The 15,443-nt window shown below is 38.9% G+C and overlaps 1 protein-coding gene across 1 annotated transcript; it reads left to right on the top strand.

Moving 5' to 3' along the window:
* Window positions 1-119: 119 nt before the first annotated feature.
* On the top strand, window positions 120-8,458 carry LOC136794126 (signal transducer CD24-like). Its single transcript, XM_067033290.1, has 4 exons — window positions 120-163; window positions 2,688-2,691; window positions 3,458-3,551; window positions 8,217-8,458. Exons 1-4 carry the CDS (start codon window positions 120-122, stop codon window positions 8,456-8,458), a joined length of 384 nt encoding a protein of 127 aa, XP_066889391.1.
* Window positions 8,459-15,443: the final 6,985 nt, after the last annotated feature.

The following is a 15,443-nucleotide window of genomic DNA, read 5'->3' as shown; positions in this document are numbered from 1 at the left end:
TTTCTTTTCTTTTAATTCTTTGCAGCTCAGAAGTGGGAGTAGGAAATAAACAACAGATGGTCAGCTTTCCCCAGGGTTGGTAAATGATAAGGTGGACATGGCAGAAAGACAAGGTGGTCATGGTTGAGGAGGTTGTGGAAATGATTGAAAATGGGCCTACAAGGTAGAGAAGGAGAGGGATAGTATGTGGGTTGTGAAGGCAGGATATGCCCTAAAATCCCAGGGTGCTTCCTGACCATGGACTCTACCTTCACCCTCAACTGAAAGTAGATTTGGACTTTTGTCCCACTTGTACGTATATTGTACATGAAGTTTATGTTCAAGGATACATAGCATTCTTTAACCATGTGCCATTTGGCCTGATGTAGAAATAAGACCTAACAGAAAACCTCTAGGGCAAGCTTTATGTGCACACTTTCAGGTACTCATGCTGGGAAAGATGTAGAGCTCATAAATGTAAACTCATATGCAGGGGAGGGGAGTCCTCCCCATTTCTGCTTGGTTTTAAGTATGTGTCCTTCACATTAGCTGTCATTATTTCAGCTCTCCTTTTTGTTCACATGCTTCACACCATTGCAAAACAGAAAGTTTGGGAGTTGGAAACTTGGGCTCTGGAGTCTGTCATCTGAGATCAAATCCTAGTTCCAGCACTATCTAGCTGTGTGATCCAAAAGAGCAAGGCCCTTAACTTCTCCCCAAGTCAACGCTCTCATCTGTGAGGTGGGGTGTATACCACACAAGGTTGTTATGAGGATTGGTGAGATATGTATATAGTACCTGAAATGGAATCTCACATATGAAACGTTTATAATTAGCTATGATGATGGTGGTTGTGGTGATGGTGATGTTTAATTCAATAACTATAGGAAGTTACTGAAACTTCATAAAGAATACACCCATCATTTTCTTGAGGTGGAATAAGTGGGACTTGTATCCCCTGAACATAAGCAAGGTACAATTAATTATTATAATTATAAACTTTGCAATTCTTTCATGAGGAGTACAATAATTAAATTCCTGGCCTGAGGCTTTCTACATGGTACATTCAGAAAAAACAAACATAAACTTCTAAGAGACATCTAAATTGTTCCATGGCCTTTAAAAAATTCAGATAAAAAATACTGATTCTCCATTTTAATCACTATAGTTTCATTGTAGAAAAAGCAGGGAATAAATAAAGTGAAAATATGAAAATTAAAATACCCATAATTCCACTATCCATATAATTATAAATAGCTATAAATAACCAAGGATATCTTGACTCTTCTGAGCCCTTTTCTATGTATATACATCTCTCTCATCCACTTTAAAGGAATTTGTTACAAATATTAAGATGCCTAGAAATCCACGACAGGGCAACTAGAGAGAAACAAATGCTGATGATCACACTCATTAAGAATTTGCCCATGGAAGGGGAAAAAACACACCAGAAGAATTCCTAAAGAATACTGAATCCAGAATGAACAGGAGAAGGATGTTCAGCCCTTACATAAATTTTCTCTATTGCTCTTTTTTCCTTTGTCATGTCTGAGTATTGCTTGGTTTTGGTGTATAGTTTGATGGTTTAGGGAAGGTTTTTAGGATGGATGGAAGCTAACGTGGTATTCAAAAATTATCAAGAGCCTGGATGGAGTGGATTGTGGTTTTCTCTTCAGTCTGTAATGTAAATATTGGGTTGGCCAGAAAGTTCGTTTGGGTTTTACATATATTGGTTATGGAAAAACATGAACAAAATTTTTGGCCAATCCAATATCAACAATTCAACTTGAATGGATAAATATCATGACTTTTTAAATAGATAGGGATGAGGGAAATCAGCTGTAGTAGACTATTCATATTACATAGAAGTCAATAAAACCAGAGCTGTTAAATCCTGTATCTACAATGATTTGCTAGGGCACCCCTAATTTTCTGTCTGAAAGACATGATATGATTCTGAGTCTATGGGAGCTATGCTACAACTATATAAGTTATGGGTAATTGGTAGCAATGCAAAATAATTCTTGTCTATAGACATGCAAGTGAATTCTGTAACTTTCTAACATTAACTTCTTGAACTGGTTGGGACCCCCTCATGTTTCCTGATTAATGAGTTAAATACAATCTGTATCAAGTGTTCATTTGTATACGTGTATGAGAGTCGTAATTTTATATATATTTTTTCTTTTTTTAAAAAAATTATCTTTTGCCCAGTTTTTTCTCTGCAATAACAATCCAAGGCAAGTGCTGTTTTCCAGAGGCTCTCTTCCTGATATGGCCTCTTCCTGATATGCAGAGGTTGACATAAATCCTCATAATTTTATTTTAATTGCATTTTTTATATCTTTATTGGAGTATAAATGCTTTACAATGTTGTGTTAGTTTCTGCTGTAGAACAAAGTGAATCAGTTATATGTATACATATGTCCCCATATCCCCTGTGCTATGCAGCTGCTTCCCGCTAGCTATCCATTTTACATTTGGTAGTGTGTATATGTCAGTGCTACCCTCTCACTTCATCCCAGCTTCCCGTTCCCCCACGTGACCTCAAGTCCATTCTCCATGTCTGTGTCTTTATTCCTGCCCTGCCACTATATTTAAAAGTTACAGATCCTTGACATTTGGAACATGCAATTAAAATGCCTCGTAATTTTCCTGCAGTCCTATAAAATTTTCCCAACCATTTTCTTTTGGTTGGCTTTTTTCAGCAGGGTAAGTGTCTTAGCTCCAGTTGCAAAATACCAATAGACTGGGTGGCTTAAACAACAAATCTTTATTTCTCCCAGTTTTGGAGGCTGGAAGTGTGAGATCAGGGTGCCAGATTCTGGTGAGGACCCTCTCCCTAGCTTCTAGATAGCCACCTTCCCACTGTATGCACACAAGGCTGAGAGAGAGCTGTTGTCTCTTCATCTCCTTATATGGGCACCAATCCCATCATGGGGGCTCCACCTCCATGACCTCGTACAAATCCAATTGCCTCCCAAAGACCCCACTTCTAAATATTATCACACTAAGGATTAGGGCCCCAACATATGAATTTTGGGGGGACACATTATGTAAGGGAACCAAATATATCCATTGGGTATATATCTCATTCTCAAAGATCTCTATAATTAGAGACTTAAATTTCCCCTTGACTCAGGAGTAGTTTAGGAGATTTTTGGTTGCATTATATTCATTTAAAAATTATTTTTGTCTTCTGAGTTTTCATATATATTTGTTTTAAATTACTAATGCATTGTGACTTAGAAAATGTTCTGTTGGTGGGAACGTGTTGTGAATTTCTTTACAGTTGTAAATACAATCGTTTTAAGTAGTTTTTAGCCAGATGAAACCAATACGTCGTTGATAGGTTATAAAGTATATTGTTATGTGTTTTAAGCATTTAAATAGTATTTCTCAAGTGTCCCTATCTCTACCTTATTGAATTAATCATCCCACATATTTGAGTTCAGCTCTTTCTGTGTTCTCTTTCTAGGTTCATTGGTGTTTATTTGAAGGAATTGGCTTACATGATTTTGCGGTTGGTAAGTCCAAAATCTGTAGGGAAGAGAAGCAGACTGAAAATCCAGGTAGGAGTTATGTTGTAGTCTTTAGTCCAAAATCTGCAGGGCAGGCTAGGAGTTTGGAAACTCAAGCAGGGTTCCTATGTTACAGTTTTGAGTCAGAATTCCTTCTTCTTTGGAAACTTCAGTTTTCGCACTTAAAGCCTTCCACTGATTGGTTGAGGGTCACTGCTTTACTTAAAGTCAGCTGATTGTAAATGTAAATCACAGCTATAAAATACCTTCAGAGCAACATCTAGCTTAATGTTTGACCAAACAACTTGGCACCATAGCCTAACCAAGCTGACACATAAGATTAACCAGCACACTTCCCCAACTAGGATGGTACCCTGTGTGAAATGCTTTCTGACTACTTTATCTTCCATACATTGAGAGCAATGTGTTAAGACATTATGAAAATTGGGCTTTTCTTTTTTTTACTATGTACCATATATTTATACTTTTATGAACATTATTCTATGGTATTTTATGTGAATGTGGTTAGTCTCTGCTTCTTTGACTATTCTGTGATATTAGGAAGTGAACTCTGGTTCCCTTGGAGCCGATATTTCTTCTCTGTTCCCTTCTCACACCTATGTTTTGCTATGCGCATCACCGGAGGCTCTGCAGAAAGCCAGACAAGGGCTTTGGAAAATCCAGGCTTTGTTAGGCTCCAGCCTGAGCTCTGGGCTCCTGTCCAGTTTCACCAGGAATTTTGCTTTGGGAGGGTATTAGTCAGTGGGCTACTATTAATAAAATGCTTTTCATTTCTACTTTTCCTATTAATCATCCTCAGCCTCAGTGAAAAATCCAAATAGAAGAATTCTTAGCTTCCTGGTATAAAATATCATCAGAGGGCTTCCCTGGTGGCGCAGTGGTTGAGAATCCGCCTGCCGATGCAGGAGACACGGGTTCGTGCCCTGGTCCGGGAAGATCCCACATGCCGCGGAGCAACTAAGCCCGTGAGCCATGGCCGCTAGGCCTGCGCGTCCGGAGCCTGTGCTCCGCAACGGGAGAGGCCACAACAGTGAGAGGCCCGCGTACCGCAAAAAAAAAAAAAAAAAAAAAAAAAAAAAAAAAATCATCAGATACCTCCAAACCAAATCCAGGTTCCTAATGACCCATCTCATTCCTAAGTCCACATAAGTCCCTTGAATGTGTCATTGATTATGATCTTTTTCTTTTTCTTATAACGTGTATAAAGCTCTTAGTACAGTACTTGAAGCATAGTTAGTGCTTAATAAATTTTTCAATAATTATTACTTCATCCTTAAACACAATAAATTAAAATATCATTTAGCTCTTGAAACAATTACTATATACCTTATCCCTTCATATAATGACTGTGCTGGAATTCAGGCTATGCAGTGTCTTAGATGTTTCTAGTTACCCGAGGGTCACCCACAGATTTTAAGTGAAATCACTTAAATAAGGACATCCCTGGAGAGGATTTAGGATTAAGCACCTTTGAGAGTCTTTTCAATGTTGCCACTTTGCTCTGGTTGCACTTTTGATTGCACAGAATTAGATGTTCCACTGCTCACCACACAAACTCCTTGCTTGTTAAACCAACGATCAACCAAGTTCAAGTTACTTTGATGACTCTAAGTAGGTTACAGCAAGAAAAGAAAAGAAAATACATCTCTAAACTACAACACAAGGGAAAAAAATGAAAAGATGCTGAAATTTATGACTGTTTCATGGATATCAAGCTATTTACAAGTTTTGAAAACAATGATAATGAAAAATTTCATGCTTTACATTGATATAGAACAATTTCTAGCATTTATTTTGTTTCACAATTTTCATAATATCCTTGCAACTATTTAACTATGTATCATACATTTCTATTTCTGTGAATGTTATCCTATGATATTTTATGTGGCTGTGGCTCACCTCTGCTACATTTACAAGTAAATGATAAAAAGCGATGGGAAATACCTTTTAAAGCATTGATGTCAAAAGTGATAGTAATAAAAGTATAAATTTGAGGCTGCTAGTTTACTGATAGAATAATCCTAAATTCAAGAAGAGACAAATATTTTTGTTCATTGCAGCCTTTCAGATGAATTAGAAAAAAATGATTTCAGAATTCCTCAGGAAAAGACAGATAATACACTAAATGTGACTTGTATCCAACCAAAAATATAAAGGGAGTTTAAATAAAATGTTCATAGCCTGAGCCAATACAGCCTCATTGACAAAATAAGTTATACTTTTTTTTTTTTTTTTTTTTTTTTTTTTTTTGCGGTACGCGGGCCCCTCACTACTGTGGCCTCTCCCGCCGCGGAGCACAGGCTCCGGACGCGCAGGCCCAGCGGCCACGGCTCACGGGCCCAGCCGCTCCGCGGCACGTGGGATCCTCCCGGACCAGGGCACGAACCCGCGTCCCCTGCATTAGCAGGAGGACTCTCAACCACTGCGCCACCAGGGAAGCCCATAAGTTATACTTTTCACGTGTGATTTAATCAGATACCAGAGTTTAAGGTATCTCATATTATCAAGACTTTATTTTACTTGTGGTGAGACATAATGTCAGTAACAATGTTTTATGGTACTATGAAACATGCAAATTCTTTCTCTTTTTTTCCCCTCCAATTTATTTGACATCTCAAATCAGGCATCTTTTGAGTGAAGGTTTGGGGTAATGTTATCTGCAACAGCCTTGGATGTTTCCTTTCATCCTGGGATCACTCACTTTAATAAAAATGTTAACTTACTTTTGCATCACTCCTTAAAATGTATTAAGTACTTCATGTGCTTTGTCTGGCTTGGTCTGCTGAAGAATCCTAGAAGGTAGGCTTGGCATGTTTATACAGGACAGTGCAGCATGGTGGCCAATGGCACAGATGTTGGTTCTAAAGTCCCTGGGTTCGAACCCTCCCTTTGTCCTAATTCCTTTGGCATGTGATCACTGGCAAATAGCCCAACACGTTTCCTCACCTAGAAGGAGAGGACAGCCACCTCACAGTGGTAAGAATTGAGTTGATAGATGTGAGTTGCTTGGAGCGCCCCCTGGCTGTAGCAGTCAAGACGCCAGCCCCTGCTGTCCTTGTTTTACACAGGAGTAAAGCCTTGCTCAGAGAGCTTATGTGCCTTTTTAGAGAACCGTTTTTTCCTTTCCTTTTTGGAAAGTGAATTCTTCATTGAGAAACAAAGAGAAAGGGGCTCCTTAGTGCAACAAAGAACAATGAAAAATTAAATAACCGTGAAGTTTGTCATTCTCAAGAAACATTTGCTTAAGAAAAGCCTTCTACCTTATTTATTTCTGGAATAATTTGCCTTCAGGGGCATATAATCACAAAAGAGCTAATATTTAAATATGCTACAAAAAAAGAAAGCAGCTTTTCATTTTCTATGTGTGATATCAAAAGAGTTTTCTTAACAATGGATTCCTTCTGTGATGACAAGGGTATTTAATACATTTAGATATATTTCTAAATTTTATTCTTCATTTGGTGGCTACTAGTTGATGTTGATCATATAAATGACTCACATATACCTTTTTTCATTTCAATTCAGGTATATACAGAACGTTATAGACTAAATGTTTGTTTTCCCTCAAAATTCATACATTGAAATCCTAACCTACATGCTCTAACCTGAATAACTTCACAACTATTCTATTTCATGGCATCCCTGTACATGCCAAGATCTTTCTTCTTTCTCTGTGGATATTTGCTTTGATATAGTTGATCCCTCACAAGAATGATTTTTCTCTTCCCTTCCTCCTCCTCTTTTCCTAACTCTATACGTGGAGCCCCTGCTTGTCTCCTTTGGGCTCCTGCATCAGCCCCTGTCTTGGTTCTCATTTTGGCTTTGAATTGTATAGGGCTTTCCACGTAACTGTTGCAAGCACGCCTTCAATCAGACTAAAATCCAGCTCAGTGAAGACCACATTCATACAACCACTGTGTCACATGCTCGGGAATTATTACTTGGAAGAATACATTTCATCCAGGCCATCTCAAATGATCATGTAAAGAAAACAAGTGTTAATCAGGATAGCTCTAGCCTATAAACAATTAACTGCAACCGATCTTTTGACTTTAACCATCTAACCAACCACCTATCCAACTCTCTTTGGATGTCTGAAAGGCAGTGAAAACTGTCATTTGACCCCCTGATTATGTCAAATCCCTTGTCAGATGCTCTCATATTTCTACCTATTTTAAAGTTTTACTTTTTTTGTAAAATTATTTGCTTAATATCTGATTGTCTCACTGGATTACAGCAGATAATGACTGTTTGTGCTCAGTATTTATCCCACATATATATCAGAACAAAGGAAGGAAGGCAGGAAGAAAGGAGGGAAAGCAGAAAGAAACGAATGAGAAATCTCCAGTTGACCGCTGAAGCTTCAATGGCTTAGTCCCCTTAACAGTATGATATGATGTTCCTTTGTAGACTGTGCTAATATTTCCAAACAAAATTGCTTTGAAAATATAACATCAAGAGCAATTTCCGTTTCAAGATTTTGCCAGTTATTGAAAATGTCTTCAGTGGTGTTACAAATGGTCTTGAAGCTTCCCCAAATGTTCCAGGCATTACTAATGGGTGCCTGTGACTGTCTCCTAAAAACTGCTTATCAAGTTACCTCTAAACAAAGAGAAAAAAAAAAGCCTGGAGAAGTAATTATCATGCTGTGTGTAAAATAAGCGCAGCAGTGAGACGCGCTGCGCACCGACGGAGTGGACTTGGACAGGGCGATGGCGGCCAGGCTCGGACTGGGGCTGATGCTTCTGGCACTGCCCTTACCCACGCAGATCTATTCAGATCAAACCAGTGCTGTAACACCTGCAAGTAACTCCTCCCAGCACACGTCAGCTGCCCCCAATCTAGCGAATGCCACCACCAAGGCAAGTGACGGTGCTCTGCGGTCAACAGCCAGTCTCTTGGTGATCTTGGTCTCCCTTCTGCATCTCTACTGTTAAGAGACTCGGGCCAGGAAGCATCTATACTTCCCCATCCTCTAAACCCAATTCAGATGGCATCCAGACATCCAGTGTGACAAGCGAAAAAAAAAACCCAGGTCTTCATTGAATGAATCTGCAAGTTCCATGTCTTATTTTCTTGACAGAAACTGTTGAGGATCCCAGATTTGATTGGTTTGAAGAGCATGAGAAGGGTTTGACTAGATGAGGAATGCCAAAATTAAATCCGCTGGAGTTTCCTGTACAAGATGAAGAGAGACAACATCCAAAATTGGTTAAGAGGTGATTTCCTTAAATGTGGCTTAAGAAGTATGGAGCCATAAAATTCTACCTTGAAAGTGAGAATAGATTTTATCTTATTTGGAGATAAAGAATGGGATGTGGAACAGAGATTCAGTTTTCATTTGGTTCATTAAACTTGTAAGGCCATAAAACAATGAGGTAAAACAGATAGCTTCTGTGATTCTACTTATATGTACATTAGAAGGCACTTCCAGGTGTTACTGTAAACCCCCACTGTGTTGTTTCAGCAGTACTCATTTAATACTGAGGTACTCCCGAGAAAATTTTATGTTAAGCTATCACTGTTCTCTTGGGAACTGAACTCTTTCCCTTGGGGTTTGGGTTTGATATCGCATTTGAATTTTTATATAGTCATTGATATGTACCAGGGCAATGATGGATTGGAATCTTCCCCAAATCCAAGCATAATGAGTACTTTTCACTTATGTACTTATCAACTATTCTTATTCGAAAGAGCACTAGATTCATTTAGCTAAACAGATAAAGAGTAGAAATACATTGATCTCAATTAATTTCAAAATGCTTTTTATTTCTGCATATGTCGAATACTTTTTACAGCTTAAAAGATGATCTGTTTTGAAGGTAAAATTGACAAATCTTGACATTAAAAAGGCAAATATGTGAAGGAGCTACACTGTAACCAAATATATTTGGCAAGGGAAGACTGGAAGTTTGCTTCCATTAAATTCAGAAAAACTTTTATACTCTTTTCTGTAAATACTTCTTTTTAAACTGAATCAGAGTAGCCACATTTGGAACACTTTCTGTTATCATTCAATATTTTTAGATAGTTAGAACCTGGTTCTAAGCCTAAAGTGGGCTTGATTTTGGAAAGTAAATCTTTTCACAACTGCCCTGATGCACAGAAACCTGTTTAAAAATAGACACTCCCGAAGTCTTTTGTTCGCATGGTCACACACTGCTGCTTCGGTGTTCCAAAATCTAATATGGCCACAGTAGTCTTGATAACCAAAGTCATTTTTTTTCCATCTTTAGAAATCTACACTGGAACAACCATATCCAACAGATCTCAAGTTACTGTGTGTCTGAATGAACATTCTCTTTTGTTTCATACCTGAATGCTGTACCTCTATTTTGGATTGTATATTGTGTTTGTGTGTTTCTGGTTTGATTCATAGTAACTTCTCATGTTATGGAATTGATTTGCATTAAACACAAACTGTAAGTAAAAAGAAGTGGCTGTAAGAGCAAAAAAAAAAAAAAGTACAGCAAATAGCTCTGTAAAATATTTTTAAAAGACTGTTTTGTTTGTTTTGCTTTTTTTTAATGTCCCAGAACCTTCCAACTGAAAATTAAAGTTGGTTAAAATTACTTCAGGACCATGCCAAAATGCAGGAAAAAGAAAATGGGGTGCATTTACATCCTAAACCATAAAACATGCATAGAAATAAAAATCTCCTTCTGGTCTATGATGAGACAGGATCCTCCCAGGGAGACCCTCAAACAGAAGGCTTACCCAGGTCTGTTGGAAACAATCTTCTAATTGTCACTGCCCAGAGTATCCAAACACATTTATCTTGAACGTTTTCTTCTAAATCTTGGGGTCTCTGATATTAGACAAATTCCCCCACTTTTCTTAAAGATGTATCCCTCTACTCCTGGACACCAGGAGATTATTCAGTTATGCTGGTGTTTGTCCTGCTAACAAGGTCTTACAGGTATCTCCTTCAGCTGGGGCTCTCACGCTTTGAGTGGGGAGCTCTGTAAAATTCAGGTTCAAAATCTTCACCCCCAAGAGAGTTTGTTTCCGTAATTCTAGACTGGGGGGCAGGGGTCCAGGAATTTGTCATTTTATTTTATTTTTAAGGTTCCATGAGTGATTCAGATGAATTCCCCCAGATAAACCTAATATGGAAAACATGACATTATGGTCCTTAGCCCTTGAGAGGAGTTATATATACAAAGGCTTTATTTGTCCTATTATGTCACCAGAGATTTAAACTATTTAGTATACTTGTTGTTTCTCTTTGATTTAAAGCATTCTTATTTTCCCCCTACTTTCTTTTTAACATCTTTATTGGAGTATAATTGCTTTACAATGGTGTGTTAGTTTCTGCTTTATAACAAAGTGAATCAGCTATATGTGTACATATATCCCCATATCTCCTCCCTCTTGCATCTCCCTCCCTCCCTCCCCCTTCTCCCTATTTTCTAGTGCAGTTCTTTCCTTCTCTCTCCCCTCCCCTGGAATCCTTTCTCCCTTCACCCGACAAATCTCAGATATTTTAACTTTACTAAGCAAATTGATCTCTCCAGTTCTTTTGATTTTGCCCAGCACATTTTTCTATGCATCCCATCTTGACATCACTTCCCCTTCTAGTAGCTCTTCAAGTCCAATATGTCCCCCTTTTTCTTCAACTAATTTGCCTCTAGGACCATCAGCCCTCATTGTCTGAGAGCCCTGATTTCACAGCATCTCTGTTCTTCAGGATATTGTTTCACTTTGTACCCATACTTTCTTGCTTTAAACACATTTTAACTTTCTGGTTAGAAAAAACATAGTTAACTCTATACGGCTTTTGGTTGAGGGTTGGGTAAGGGAGTATGGATAATGAAAACTGATGTAGATAAACATGTCCCTGTCTTTGCTAATAATCCTCTTAGAACTGTGCTTCCTAGATCTGGTTATGATAGTTTATGTGTTATGTTCCAATCAGAAGGCCACTCTAGGTCTTTCAACAGAAGGAGTTTAATTTCAGGGAATTTATTCCTGGGTGATGGAAGGTCCAAGAAGCCAAATAAGGGTGGTCGATGCACTCAAAAGATTAGCAACAGGAGGAATCTGTGCTCACTTGTAAGCCTGGAGAGACAATGGAAGGCAGAAGTGCTGCCAGAACCCAGGAAGCAGGGTCACCTTCAGGGAGTGAGAATCATGGCAGGCACATGGCGGAATCTGGACTTACAGGGAAGAACAGCCATTGCTGGGTACACTGCATGAAGCAGAGCCAGAGAGGGAAAACTTCCCTGGCGTCTCCCCAGTTCCTGACTTCTCTCCTCCTGCTCTCTGGTCTCTTGCCAGTGCTTCTCACTGGTTGAACCTATGTAAAATCCAGGTGACAAGGGAGCCTTGGAAATGCAATTCCTTAGAGACAGAGAGGAAAATGGATTTGAAATCAAAGAGACCTGACAGGCACAGTTTCTGTACAAGAATAATCTCATAAAGTATGAAGTTGCTCTTTTCTATCCAAGCAACAGTTACTCTCTATATCGAGGTACCTGATTATATGCCATTTGATGGTAAATGAGAGACTAGAGAATAATAAAATGGAAAAGAAACTGACATGAAACCAAAGGATAAAAATCTGTATTTAAATTATGACTGACTCTTTCGTTCTGCCCAACAAAATCTATATCCCTCTTCTCTGTCAGAGCTGCTGTTTCTTCTTGTCAGTGACCCCCTCAGCTTCCTATGTAAATGAATGGGATTAGGGGCTGTGGGAAGGGAGAGTGTGGTGGTTAATATAGTTTTTAACTTCTGGAGGGGAATGTGGGGCAAAGCAGGAAATAGCAGACAACTCTCGTGGGAAACTGAGGCAGAAGGTGAGAGCCATGTCTTTTTCTCCAACCCAGTCTCCCTAATTCAAGTCTATGAAAAGGGAGCTAAGTGCAAAAACCCCAGGGAGACACAGAAACCAGAATGGTCCCCTAAAGATATTTATGTTGGAACCAAAAAAATGGCCCCAAAGTGCAGATGATACCAGATACATCTAGATGATGCAGACCCCAGAAAGGCTTCGACAAGCTGTCGTGCACACACGGCAATTGTGTTTTATGCAATTTACTTTTTCTGACCCAGCGTAATGATGCAGTGCCAGGGTTGGATGCTAGTGTCTTATCACCCTTTCTACTGCCCTGTATGCCTTTCTATCTTCAGCTCATTTCAATCTGGCATTGGTCAATCCCACTCCAAAAATTCCTCTCAGCACGACCTGCTAACTGCCAAATCCAACGGTAACTGTTCGAAACTTCCTAACTTTCATAGAAGATATTTTCTTTTTGGCTTTTCCTCCTAATTTTGGACTGCTTTTCTTGTTTTCTTCCTCTAATTTCCTTTTCATCCTAAATACCTATGGTCCTTGGGATTCCAGAATTGGGCTTCTTATCTCCTCTCAATCCATCTCCCTCTTTTCCTGGTACATGCTCCCTGGGTCTCCCCGTGCCTGCATTTAACTGTAACCTGTACCCTCCTGCCTCTCATACCTTCTTTAGACTGGAAGTATCTCCTGAACTTCAGGCTTGATTTTCTGTTTGTGTACAGATCGTCTTCACCTGGATGTTCTACCTTAAATTCAGCAAGTCCCAAACCAAATGGATTATTTTCCCTCCTCAAACCAATTCCTATCTCAGTTAACAGTAGCTTGTTAACTAGAAAGTCTGTCGGCATCTTTGACCTCCTACAAGTCAAATTAGCAATTGTCACCTGTGTTTCTGAAGCATGAAATATACTACTCTCGTAATACCTTCTGCAGTGAATGTCTATTTGTCTCTTCTTTTATCAGGCTGTGAGTTTACCAAAAGCAGGGACAGTATCTTATTCATCTCTGAATACTCAGGGCTCAACTCACTGCACAGCTGATTCTCATCATCCTTTTCTCTCTCAAATATCCTGATCACCCTCCAAAAGGAATTATACAGTCTGTACAAAGGGTTACTTTCTTGGAGAATTCATGTTATCTTTCATTTTCTTAACAGTGTTTAGAGCACATGTTTATCTTTGCTAATTCATTTGAGAGAGTTTGGACATAGCTCTTTTATTTCCAGCTGCCTGAGGATATGAATTCCAGTCACTTGAGAAATGTGCATGTTTTGAGCCATAAGAAATCAATTTGTCTAGACCATGAAGTTCATTGTAATGGGAATTTTACTTGTTGCCTATACTATATTTATTTTTACAATGTGGATGAAAAGGATAAGTAATAATCTTTGACAAATTCTTGGTTGTTCACCCCAGAGTTTCATAGATCTTCAATTATAGTCATATCCCATTTTTTATAGAGTAACTATTTTATTATCACTATTTGGGGTGATCAAAGGGGGATGGCTAATTTAAAAAATTTCCAAGAATATTTTCTTAATTTAGAATTGATGAGTTTGTATATATCTCAATATTTCCTCAAGGACCTAACACATTTAATTTGAACTTACTCTTACTTACATTTTAAATCTAGAACTTGGATGAATGAAATAACTCAAAAATCAAGTTGAGGTGAAACTTCTTAAATTCAGTCTTAGCCTTGGATTCTTGGAAAACAGAATGTGAGGCAAAGATTTAAAGTACTAATGTATTCTTTGGGAGATGCAAGTCTAAGGCAGTAAGAGTGAGGAAAAAGGTAAGCGAAGCTGTGAAGGGATGCTTTACCAATCTTTACCAAACCAGTGGCTCCATCACAAAGAGCTGGGAAAAGACACTGCTGGGTCCCACAGTTGCATCTCCTCAGCACAGGGGAGGACAAAGAAGTCTGTTTGAACAGAGCAGTCCATGGATGGTGGGAGGGTGGCTCCCTCCTTTCTCCTGGTGACCATTGCTCAAAGTTTACTCCACAAAGAGCTAGCTTCCCTGTATTTTGGGGTGACATCATTCAGCTCTGCCTTGGCCACTAAGAATGTCAAATTCCATCCTGTGGGGATGGCATTCTTTTTATTTCTTTGTTTTGTACAACCTTCCTATTGCCAGTGGCCTAACCTAAGCCAAATTTGTGGTTTGAATTTTGGAAGCCGAGGCAGGCCACACCCTTTAACCAAGGCTGGTGGGCCAGGCTGCTGGTGGCAATTAAGGGCAAGGGACTAGTTGGCCCCGACAAGGATCCAGGGGGCAGGAGATGCACATATAACTCCAGGAAGTGCATAACATCTGGGTCAGAGGTGCTGAGTCAACACTCTCCCCTTGCAAGTTTACAGTGAGGGGAGGAGAGTAGAATGCTTCCACGGAGAAGTTGCATCGCTCATGAACAAGTCGCTGTAAGTCATCACAGATTTTCTTTTAATTGAGCTATAATTGACATATAACATTGTATGTCTTCACTGTACAACATAATCGTTTGATACATGTATATATTGTGAACTAATCACCACAATAAGTCTAGTTAACATGCATCACCACACGTAATTACAAAAATTCTTTTCTTGTCATGAGAACTTTTAAGACCGCTCTTAGTAACTTTCAAATAAACAATTTATTAACTATTGTCACCATCATCACAGATATTTGACCTGGAAAAAAAGCACTGAAAGCTAAAGTGTCCTCACAGTTGTTTTAAAAATTCTGATAGTAGACTTGGAGAAGTCTGCGTTATCCTTTGGTGGAGGATGACTCCATGAAACACCTCTGTGACTTTTCTGATGAACTTTTCTAGTCTGCTTTCCCTTTTGAGAGAATCTAGGTATCTTGGCACTGACTTTTGCTTTAATAAATATAGGAACCTGGAAAAATGAGTGACCTACAGTTTTCAGCGATTAGAGTCATGCATGGAGGAGTATTATTCTGAGAACTTCTGACTCTGCTACCTTGCTGAGTTTGAAGCATTATTTTCAGAGGAATGTATGTCTTGGCCTCAGCTGCATATCGGATATTCTATGTATTTTTCTTTGGTTGGAGAACGGAGCCAAGAAGATGCTTTGCTTTCGTTGGTCCTATTTTAAACAACCACAGTGTTCATACCTC

This window comes from Kogia breviceps, chromosome 4 (assembly GCF_026419965.1).
Source record: "Kogia breviceps isolate mKogBre1 chromosome 4, mKogBre1 haplotype 1, whole genome shotgun sequence".
Classification (NCBI taxonomy): Eukaryota; Metazoa; Chordata; class Mammalia; order Artiodactyla; family Physeteridae; genus Kogia; species Kogia breviceps.
This window is presented reverse-complemented; position numbering and strand designations above follow the sequence as displayed.

Coding starts and splice junctions, on each gene's coding strand:
- LOC136794126 (XM_067033290.1), top strand. CDS start 120: ATGGTTGAGGAGGTTGTGGAAATGATTGAAAATGGGCCTACAAG. Junction 3,552..8,216: donor GAAGCAGACTGAAAATCCAG/GTAGGAGTTATG, acceptor GCACCGACGGAG/TGGACTTGGACAGGGCGATG.